This window comes from Pempheris klunzingeri, chromosome 24, assembly GCF_042242105.1.
Source record: "Pempheris klunzingeri isolate RE-2024b chromosome 24, fPemKlu1.hap1, whole genome shotgun sequence".
Taxonomy (NCBI): domain Eukaryota; kingdom Metazoa; phylum Chordata; class Actinopteri; order Acropomatiformes; family Pempheridae; genus Pempheris; species Pempheris klunzingeri.
The window spans coordinates 6610362-6621690 of NC_092035.1; the positions used below are offsets into that span (position 1 = coordinate 6610362).

The 11329-nt window shown below is 41.2% G+C and overlaps 1 protein-coding gene across 2 annotated transcripts; it reads left to right on the forward strand.

The window, feature by feature from the left end:
• Positions 1-328: 328 nt before the first annotated feature.
• Positions 329-6530, forward strand: LOC139223678 (ETS translocation variant 5-like). 2 transcript variants are annotated; one of them, XM_070855650.1, is made up of 12 exons: positions 329-409; positions 1244-1309; positions 1422-1506; positions 2100-2147; positions 2351-2401; positions 3784-3889; positions 4004-4276; positions 4365-4642; positions 5425-5493; positions 5592-5746; positions 5844-5945; positions 6239-6530. In XM_070855650.1, exons 2-12 carry the CDS (start codon positions 1262-1264, stop codon positions 6470-6472), a joined length of 1449 nt encoding a protein of 482 aa, XP_070711751.1. In that variant the 5' UTR covers positions 329-409; positions 1244-1261; the 3' UTR covers positions 6473-6530. The 2 variants fall into 2 exon arrangements, with proteins under 2 accessions (XP_070711751.1, XP_070711753.1); XM_070855652.1 differs by having other exon boundaries at positions 5595-5746.
• The last annotated feature ends 4799 nt before the right edge of the window (positions 6531-11329 follow it).

The following is an 11329-nucleotide window of genomic DNA, read 5'->3' on the forward strand; positions in this document are numbered from 1 at the left end:
ACATCCATAGTATTAGTGGCTGTAATAGCAGCTGTTCAATTATACTAACACAACATTATCAATAGAATTGGATGAATTCATGTCTTCTTTTATTTACTTACTATTTCAGTGGAATGGCAGCTCTGGCCCTTTAAGAGAGCCGCGGCTCCGTGAATGAATTGCAGCCATTCATAAAAAACACAAGGGGACGGACGTCAGAGCAACGTCGAAGACGATTGGCTCCGCTCTTTGACTGACGTCGCGTTGTGGCCAATGGGAGAGCAGTACGAGGCTCGGTTTAGATCCTGCGACTCTTCATTGAAAAAAAAAAAAAAATCCACAGCCGAGTTTTTATTCGAGGAGCTGCAGGGGATGTAGGGGAGGAAAATCTGCGTCTGAGTTCATTTTTCAAGAAACTTCACTTTCACAAGTGAGTACTAATTATTCCATCACTTAATAGAAACTAGCGTACTGCGTGGGCGTGTTTTGCTTTGTGGTTTTTGCGCTTTGTTACACTCACCGGAGCAGATACGGGTTAAGAGGCGATCGCCATTTTCCTGTAAATCAGAGGCAACATTGCGTCCATTTTTCCGCATCTGTCAGCTTTGCAGAGTGATGTTTCCGTCTGCAGCAGCTGTCTTTACGGCCTCCTGGCATCTTGAATCTTACTCTGCGCTCAAATTTCTCAATGGTGGACCTGGTCCCCCCCCCCACCCCACCTCTCCTCCTCCCTTCTGCTGCTCCTCTTTCCCTCCTCCTTCCTTTGGAGAGGATCAAGTTTCACTTCATTGAGAAAAACAAGGAGGTCTCACGACACATGCGTTTCTTTCTGTGCGTCACACTAAACTCCATCAAAACAATTTTTTTAATGTGCTTTTCTTGTGTTAACAGGCAACACCATGAACATGTCAGAAATATTGTTTCATTTTGTGTTAAAGCCAAACTTTAATTGCAACTTTTTCTTATTAACACAGTATTCTTCAAACAAAAGCAGTTGTAGGGAAGTTTGGGATAAAGAAGTATGAGATAAAGGTTTGAGACCATTTTATCTTCTGATAGTTTGCTCAGAATTTCACTCGTACAACGCTGGATTTAATTTGATCAACTTATTAGTAATAACTATAATATTAACAGAATTTTTTTCACAGCCTCACTTCAAACCAGCTTTTTTTTTAAGCTTTCAACTGCATGTATCATTCAATTTCTGCTCCATGTCTCACATGAAATCTGAGAGATGAACATATGCTTCCCTTATGTCCACCAGGGTGAAGATTCCTGCAACATGGACGGCTTTTACGACCAGCAGGTCCCTTTTGTTGTCCCAGAGAGTGTGAGTTTTGAAGCACTGTACACAACACATTCATCATCCTGGGTGAGGAGTCAACCAAGGGTTGGATTTACAGTCTCTGATCGCTGAACAGTTTTGTTGTTTAAACTTTTAGAAATGTCACATAGAGGAAGGAGAGAGATGTCTCAGTGACCGGAAAAGGAAGTTCATGGAGACAGAGCTGGCTCAGGACACAGAGGGTAGGTTGATTATGGCATCATATCCATATGTTAAAGTGTTTGCTCTGTTTATTAATAAAAGAAAAAATTTAGTTTAAGTCTTGCTAGCTTTTCCCAGGGCTTTCAACTGCATCTTATGGCCTTCCTCTGTGGAGGGAGTGTGCTGGACACGAGACAGAAATGTTATTCCCGTTACTAGGATCTTAATATAATAGTTTCTGTTATTTAATTTAAACTAATGGGTTAAATTACTTTTAAACATGGTGGTGCTTGTAAAAGTTATTTCACTTAAAGTAATATTAATTGAACATCTTGAATATTGTTATACTTGTGAAGCTGCTTTTTTGTGCTCATATGGTTACGTAACTTAAAATTCTAAAATGAACTTACAAATTACATGCATACAGTCTTTTTACTACTAATAATACTTTGGGAAAATGACGGTAAAAATGTGGTGTAACCTTAAAAACTTGGTAGCAAGGAATTAAACTTACTCAACATAAATACAAAATGTCTTTTAAAAGCATGCATCATGTTTGGTACAGATGTGTTCATTGCTCCTCATGCCAACCTTGTCATTGACCCTTTAATATAATTTCATAACCATTTTGTAGAGCTCTTCCAAGATCTGATTCAGCTCCAGGAAATATGGATTGCAGAAGGTGAGATCTGCAAGCATCATGAAACAAAAAACTCACTATTGAACACTGCATGCACTTCTCTGACTTAAATGCTCCCTCTATAGGGAAAAGGGTATTTGGCAAATGTAGGAAATAACTAAGGAATATGTAACTCTGGAAATGCACTGATACTGTAAATGTGATGAAATGAGTCATTTGATTCCCTGTCTTTTCCCCTCTGACAGCTCAGGTTCCTGATGACGAGCAGTTTGTCCCAGATTTCCAGTCAAATAACTGTAAGTAGCTGCTTTATAGCGCATTATAGCACAACAGGGAGTGAATAAAAGATAGAATAAAACATTCTTTATTCATGCTACAATGTCCTACTGACGCAAATGTGCTGTTTACTCGCTAAAAACTACCATGCCCAGCTATTTTAGGAAATGACCTAACCTTTTCTAGAAATGAAGCTATATTTGTGACCCAGAGACAGGAAGTCAGAATGTACTAAGAGATGAACTAACACATTGTTAGTTGCCACAAAAATACTTAGACATAAATCCTATCAACAGAATGTACTTAAGAACTTTTTGCATTATCTGGTAGATAATATAAATAGTATTCAATAGTTACATTAACAGGCAGGGTTTTGCTACTGTTGTCCTTAGATAATATTTTATATTATCATACATTCTTATGCAAACTCTGATAGTGGAGTAAAACTACAACATGGTGACCCTATTAAGACGTTCTACACGTTTTCCTGCTTTCTAACCAGCCAGCAGACAAACCTGGTGAATCTGAGAGTGAATGACTGAAACTGACCTGCTCTCCAGGGCCAAACGTGTAAATGCAATTGTGTTTACAGTTTTAATGTTGACTGGCAATGGAGCATGTGACCTTCACACTAGCAGTGGATCTGGGCCAACAGAATGACGGTAGTCATATACCACAGGAAATGGGGGTCTATAAAATGACCTCCGGCGGATCTACCTGTACCTTACAAATGATAACGTCACAGATAAGACCTGAGTTGGGGAAATGGTACATTCACTGCTGCTGCCAAACACATACTGCATGTATTTATTGCTGCTCAATAGCTACCTCAACAGAATAACTCCTGGTGTCGTCACTGCTGTTTGCTAGTGAGAATCTTGCTGCAGATTTCAGGAAGGCTGAGATCAGATAAAAGGTTTTATTCTCTTTGGTGCGACACCAAAAAAAAAGCACAAGACTTGAATGTGAGTCTCATGCTGGAAACCAAAGGCAGCAAAGAGTGCAAGATCATTGTTTAACCCTACTATCACATAAACGGAGAGGCTGCTTATCTTTCATAAGGCATTGATTTTATCTGTCAGAAAAAGTCTGTCAAATTATTTGTCGTAGTCAATTTCTGATGCTTTTATACACCACCCTAATTCTGTTCACCTCAGCTGTATTGCGGGAGGCAGAGGTCTCAGCAATAAATATTAAAAACCTCACATATAGGATAAAATAATAACTAAATATAATTTTTGAGTGGATCTAAATAAAAAAAACTGTCTGCATGGCCAGATGCTACTGTAGTCAGTGAAAAATGCTGGGCGAACTTATTAATCATCCCACATTTACAAAAATATAGAAAACTACTGAATGTTGGGTTCCCATTGTGTGTGTGTGTGTACGTTTGTGTTTGCAGTGATGTTTCAAGGACCGCCTGTCAAAGTGAAGCGAGAGCCCAGCCCGTCTAAAGACATGTCTCCCTGCAGAACACCTCAAGCTGACATGTGCCTTTATAGTTACAGGTACAAAATTAATGTTGTAGACCACTGCTATTAAGACGATCTCAATAAAATATTGGGTAAACCTTTTAATTCTTCTTCCTGTCAGCTCCTTTCTGTTTGCTCCTCTGTCCTCAGTGCCTGTAACAACACGCCAGCTGGACTCAAAGCTCTTTCTCCAGCCTCCACACCTGTACAGCCCAGTTCCATCCTTTCTGCTGGACTTCCACCCATACAAAGGCAGTTACAACCTCCTTCCCGGCAGCTGACCAATAATTGCCTCCCAAGCCTTGTACCTGCCGTGAGCCCCTCCCACCACCACAACATCCCACAGACTAACCAAGACCAGCAGTTTGCTCTGCCTCATCCCCCCATCATCTGCCCCAGTACATCCTTTAGCAGAGAAAAAAGGTTGGTTCTAATTCACTTTTATATGATGTAAGCTGAAAAAAAAGAGTTTAAATCCTCAAACCTCCACTCATCTTTGTCCACACTCCAGATTTCAGCGTCAGCTCTCCGAGCCCTGCTTGTCTTTCCTCCCTCTGGAGAAAACGATGAACACGCTGTACCAACCCTCAGACCATGATAGCCGACCGCTGTACCAGCGCCACCTTTCGGAGCCCCTGGTTCCCCATGGCCCCCAAGGTTTCAAACAGGAGCGGATCGATCCACGATACCCAGAGACGGGGCTCGCTGGACGAGTAGTGGCCCGGCCCCTGACTGCCTTCAACCAAGTCACAATCAAACAAGAGCCAAGAGACTTTGGCTTTGACTTAGGTGTGTATGTTATCTGCTACTTCTTTATGATAGTTAGTGTTGCCTGTGGCCTAAGACACTTCTGTAGCAGAGCTGCAGGCAGAGTAACTTTCTTTTTTCCAGCCTCCTTAATATTATGACTATGACTTACCGCGCAGCTTGGCCACAAGGAGGCAGCTAGGACATAAACGGGCAGTTGTGGTGGAGGTCTAATCTCCCTGGGAAGTTTCCAGTGCACCACCTTCACCACCTCAAAGGACCATTTATCATGGAGAGAAGATAACCTCCTGGATATTATATTTGGCCGGCTGAGTAATCCATCAGCATGGTAGAGAACAAAAGCACCAATGTTGAATGGAAATAACAGTCTGCAATAAACAGAAATTACAAGCAAAGTACAGTATGTAATTGTACAATAAGCCTTATGTGCTCTGCATAAACCTAGTATCAAATTAATTATTCTTATATGGTTTAAACATTTTAGCTCAGAGTGATGTGATTATATTCTACCACAACTGAAACAGCAGCCTGAAGTCGTGAGCACGATCTGACATTTCCATAATTTCACATGATATCTGAGTAGTAAGAATCAGAATCCTTGTGGTCAACTTACGTGAAAAAGTGTCTGATTTTCAGTGCACTGTTTGAAAAATTACATTTTCAATATGTCTCCAGTCGCTAACAAAGAAGTGGGCTAATCTAAGGTCCATAAAAGTCAAATCACTCATCAAAACATCTTAGCCAGAGAATGGCCACAGAATTAAGAGTCTGGGCCCAACTCTAACATTTTATTTGCTCCACAGGGTTTGGTCATGACAGAGAGCCACATTTGTACTATGACGACGCCTGTGTTGTGCCAGAAAGAGTGGAAGGTAAGTGAGGGAAAACTAGAATGTAAACTGTAAAACTGACTATTTTCATGCCCAGGAATAGAGAAAGATACAAGTTTTGTGTCCTATGACTCTTTAAGCAGGCAAAGTGAAGCAGGAGGGTTTGCCGTACCAGCGCCGAGGTTCTCTGCAGCTCTGGCAGTTCCTGCTCACACTGCTGGACAACCCAGCCAATGGACACCTGATTCTCTGGACAGGACGCAACATGGAGTTTAAATTAATTGATCCGGAAGAGGTCAGTTATTGGTGGACCCCACGCAGGTTCATTTAAAATGATATAAATCCAGGTGTATGCTTCACTGAGAGTTTTTTTCCTCCTGTCTTGTGTTCAGGTGGCTCGGCTCTGGGGGCTCCAAAAGAATCGACCAGCCATGAACTACGACAAACTGAGCCGCTCACTGAGGTACTACTACGAGAAGGGCATCATGCAGAAGGTAAAGGCAGGCCTTTCATCAGCTCTCTCCTCCAGTACTTTTATAGCATAGTATTACTTGATCAAGGCAAATTGAACTACAGGGCACTCATGTTTTAACAATCTTAATTCCATTGTGCCTACTCTTGCTATGACCCTATTAGTTAAGGCAATCAGAACATTATCGTAGTACAAGGTGGTAATCTGAATGTTGCAGTGTCTGTAAATAAAGTCACTAAATTATTGTGGCATGTGAGGATGAAAATGCTCAAATTATCATTCATTTTTCTCATCACTGACTGGCTTGTCCTGCAGGTGGCTGGAGAAAGGTATGTTTACAAGTTTGTATGCAACCCCGACGCACTTTTCTCCATGGCTTTCCCAGACAACCAGAGGCCAAGTCTGAAAGCTGACCCCGACACCCTCCTGCCTCCCAATGAGGAGGACACCCACACCCTTCCCAGCTATGAGGAGGAGGGCCCATATCTGGCTGAAGGAGGGGAGCAGTACATCCATGGACTGACTTTCCCTGACAGCTTCCCTTACTAGACCCCACAGCCTGGCACTTGGAGGCAACATGAGGAGGAGCCTGAAATACTGTTTTTCAGTACTTCAGTTTTTGAGATTTTCAACATTGGATTATGAATATCTCTTTTGACAAAAGCTCTGTTTGCAAAATTATGATTCAGCGTGAGGCTGAAAATCTCAGAGGATCTCTGAGGAAGATTCTGAGGAAATTACTGTAGCTCTTATTTGGTTATATTTATTATGATGGGTCTAGATAAAGTAATATTTTGAGAAAAAAAGTAATGAAGACAAAGTCATAATATTTCAAGTTCATTTCAAGTTGTAATTTCACTCCAAAATGTCTTAACAGCTTGAGGACATGGTGATATAAAGGTCAACAATTTGAGACTAAAGTTTACTCACAAGGAAGCTCAAAATATTCACTATTTAAACATTCAAGTTGTAATTCCATGAGAAAACAAGACATCATAAATGAGAACAACGTTGTACTTTGACACAAGCTAACAGGCATCTATAATGTTTCCAAAATTCACTTCCTCTATTTTTTTTTTCACAAAAATCCCAATTTTATTCTTGAAATATTACAGCTTTTTTCTCTGTCTCTCTAATATTTCAATTTCATTCTTCAAATCACAGGTTTTTGTCCTGTAACTGTACTCCTGTCAGTCGATATTCCGTAGCATGGCTGTCACTGTAGTCCTTGCATATATGAACTCTGGGATCAGTATTTCAACCAAAAAGTATCTCAAAGCCATGGCACTCTTTTACTAATTTACTTTACTGTTTTTTGGGTAAACGTATACTGCTTGAAAGGGACACTTGTACTTTCCAGATGTTATGGTCCATGTATATTGAAATGTCTTTTGTGTCCTGTTTTCAAAGTTAATATTTTTGGCATTACATGGACAACAGTACAGTTTTATGATAGAGGTACTGCTACTATTTTTAATTCTGTAATACTGCCACTATGATCCTAATAATGAGCATGGACTTTCTTATAAACAGCTCACCAGTTATTGTACTGAGATAGTTTTCTGCATTTTGTACAGTTGATTTGCTTCAATGTGTAGAAAGGGTTTATAATTCTATATGAATATATTTTTGCAAACGGCTGCATTTGTTTGACGCTGTACCATAAGCTGTAGAGTTTAGCCTGCTAATGTATTGCATTAATTTCAGCCTCTCAAAAGAGGAATGACTTCTACCCTTTGAGTCCTGCAGATAGAAACTGTATGTAATAATGGTATATTTTGCTGTATGATCACATGGAGAAAGATACTGACACCTGTGTGACCTCTACCCTTAGAGTCTGTATGTGTGCCTTATGTTGATCTGAACTGATACAATAAACTACTTTATTCTTCTGTTTTGCCTCCCTGTAGCTCATTTAAAGAGTATCTTCACAACCTCAGGGTTGTACAAAAAAAAACCAACTCCTTTGTTCCTCCACAGAGACCATTCACAGAATTTCTGATTCTTGTAAAGAGAAGCATTTTGCATTACAAAGATTTCTTTTTTTATAATAGAGAAATGATGTGTTGTGTTCTACACTTTCACTTCTCTTTACAAACAGCAGAGGATGCTGCTTCCCCTTCTGGAGTGACAGAGCTTTGGGAAACTGAACAGCTTGTCAGAGAAGTTGACCATCTGTATCCATAAACTCCATTTGGCACATCTGCACACAAAATAATTTACCAGTGAGTCTACAGTCTGTACTTTCCTCCTGCTTTCCTTTGTCTTGTTCATTGTCTATGTCCTTAAAGTTCATGGAAGTCTGGAGCCAATCCAAGCTGACACTGGACAAGAGGCAGGGTCCATCCTGGACAGTATATTATATGTAGTGTATTATATTTTGACAGTCAGTCCATCCACACATTCACATGTAAAGGCACATTTGGAGTTATGTGAGTTGCTTAACCTTTAGTACTGTGGGACGAAACTAGAGTTATATTAGTTAGAGTTAATTGGAGGAAACAAATGCCAGCAAAGGGAGCACATGCAAACAGACAGGCCCAAGCAGGCCAGCATGTTTGAGCCCAGAACCTTCTGTGCTGTGAGACGACAATGGTAACTAACTAATAGGTAGTTATCCTCCCTCCCATCTCCAAGCCAGGTTAGAAAACTTGCTCCAGTCCAGCAGACAGACGTAGAACAGAGATCAAGCAATAGCTCAGTAACTAGGGATGTGCATTTCAAGCAAAAATATAATTTGATAGTCATTGCAGAAGATTATCTGAATAATATGCACACAGGTGCAGAGACTAGATGTGCTCAGCACTGGTGCCTGGCAGTAGATTATACAAACTAAGTAACAAAAAAGCACGAATGCTTACTCAATCTGAGTCCTCCACTGAGAGCACATCACCTCATTTGCATCATGGACAGTAGCTGCCATGAGCCAGAGGTCCATCAGAGACATGAACAAGAGATTAGGAACTGACACTTCCAGCCCTGGAAAAAAGGGAGATTCAAACCAGCTCAGGTCGCTGACTCCTCTAATGACAAGGTACAAGTGGAAAGTTTTCCTGGAGCACAGTCCCACCATATAAGTAAGGTTCTAAAATCATCCTCCGAACAAAACATTAAAGATTGTGGTACTGTCATTGGGCCTCAACAACTGTCTTACACATCAACAACCTTTAACTATGACCAAATACTGAGAATAGCTTGGGTGAAGAGTAACAATGGTTAATCAAAACTAAACATTCACTTTCTTCAAATATATTAATGACAGATATGTGATTCGAACCATGTTAACCTTCTTTCATGTCCATATCTGGACAATGAAGAACTTGTATTTGACAGCTTATGTGAAAACGTTTCACCTAAAGTGTCGAAAATAGACTTAATCGCTCAAAATGAACATTTACAATCTCCAGACTAATCAGTCACAGAAACTTGATTCAAACCATTTTAACCTGTTGAACCTGAGCGGAGCCCAACTGGGCTCTGCAGGCGAGTCTTTTAAAACACAGCGGCCAGCAGCACACTCATCACGTACGAACATATACATGTCACTCGGGGTTGTTTCTTTACCTCATTGATGAGTCTTCGTTGTGCTCTTGGGGTCATGGGGTCTTGGGGCACCCACTTCTTGGAAGAGTAGCCACAGTCCCAAAGTGTCTCCATCTGTAGAGTGTTTGCCTAACTGTAGACTGGTGAATTTCTAAAGTCTTTGAAATCACTTTGTAACCCTTTCCAGCTTTATGTAAATCAACAATTCTTGATTGTAGATCCTCTGACAGCTCTTTTTGGCGAGGCATGGCTCACATAAGCGTATTGTTCTCGCGCGGAGCAAACTCAAAGTTTGAGTGTTTAAGTTAGCTCTAGTTCACACCTGACTCCAATTAGCTTTTTTGAGGTAATTAACTCAAAGGGTTCACATAGTTTTTCCACTAGCATTATGAGGTTTTTATGGTTGTTCTTAATGAAGACATGAAAGATCAGAATTTATTATTATTGTTGTTATTATTTTAGGCACATTATATTTGACTTAGATTACAATCAGATCACATTTTATGGCAAATTAATGCAGAAAACCATGAAATTCCAAAAGGTTCACATACTTTTTCTTGCCACTGTATATTGTTTGTTGTTAAAGATGGAATAAAGTGTTCAAAGGTGCGACTGAGTCACAGCCTCAGTTTGTACAGAGCCACGATGGAATGAGGACAGGACAGGACTTGCAGGAAACTTGTCTGTGGGCACCGCCTCGTGTGGATCCACACCGATGACGTCATGAAACACCATTAGTGTCTCAGACGGTCCTTTTTGCCTGAAACGTTAACAGCGGGCAGACTGGACTTCCATACACCCCCACACTGATACATAGCAGCTACTGTCCCCCCCACTGAATCAGGAGTGTGGTCACAGAGACGACATCTATGTTCCTCTGATGAAGTGCCCCCACAGATCTCTGGTTAAGACTCTGCATGCAAAGCTCATCCCCTCCGTCAGGATGAAGTCTGTTCCACAGCCCTGCTGTGTGTGATGTCAGACCCCATGACTTCCTGTGCTGCAAACCTTTCTCATGGGACGTGCACATAAAGCCCTGTGTAAACCTCAGCTCTGCAGCCCCCCCCCTCTCCTGATGGCTGTCTGATGTCCAGGGGGGTCCGTCACTCTGTTTTACCCTCCAAACGTGTATAAAGTATGAGCAGTGAGCTGGCCTGTCCTCACAGCAGATTACAGACACAAGGCTAAGAGGCTTTAGTGTCAGCTGTGTGTGTCTGTGTGTGTGTGTCTCTGTGTGTGTGTGTGTGTGGGGGGGGCTTACCTGTAGCAACCTGTCACATCTCATCTGTTTCCACATTCAGAGGGACTGAAACACAACGTGTCTGTCTGCTGGATCACAGTACACACTGTGTATACAATATGCACATACATGAAGTACCTGCTGTGTATAGTATATATAGTACATGCAGTATACAGAGTATATGAAAGGAAAGAAAACTAAAGACTAACTGCAGCCTGTTGTTCAGGACAGGTGGTGATCACTGATCCTAGACCAGCGATCTGATGTAGAATCCTGCACTGTCCCTGAAGAGATCTGACCTCCTTTGATCCACAGCGCTGTACATCCAGTGACGACATGTCAAAGTTAAGAGGCACTACATCCACACCTGATCTGCTCACAGAAACTCATGTGGATAAGAGCAGACATTGTTCAGGTCCAATGGAAGGAGAAAAGATATGCTCCAGTCTTAAGATACTGATTATGAACAACAGCACATCTGTGTGCTCTAACTGTTTCCTGCCCTGTAAATGCTAAATGCTCTGTATCATCTGTCATTTCAACCACTCAGAGCTCTTTTACATCACATCCTCATTCACGCATCATCCATTCAGGAGGAATCTAAGCAGGAGGAGACTGTTCTT

Bases quoted from the DNA above. Each gene is read 5' to 3' on its own strand.
- LOC139223678 (XM_070855650.1), top strand. From the start codon at position 1,262: ATGGACGGCTTTTACGACCAGCAGGTCCCTTTTGTTGTCCCAGAGAGT. The intron at 5,747-5,843 runs GTCAGTTATTGG...TCTTGTGTTCAG, and splicing joins AATTAATTGATCCGGAAGAG to GTGGCTCGGCTCTGGGGGCT. The intron at 5,946-6,238 runs GTAAAGGCAGGC...CTTGTCCTGCAG, and splicing joins AGAAGGGCATCATGCAGAAG to GTGGCTGGAGAAAGGTATGT.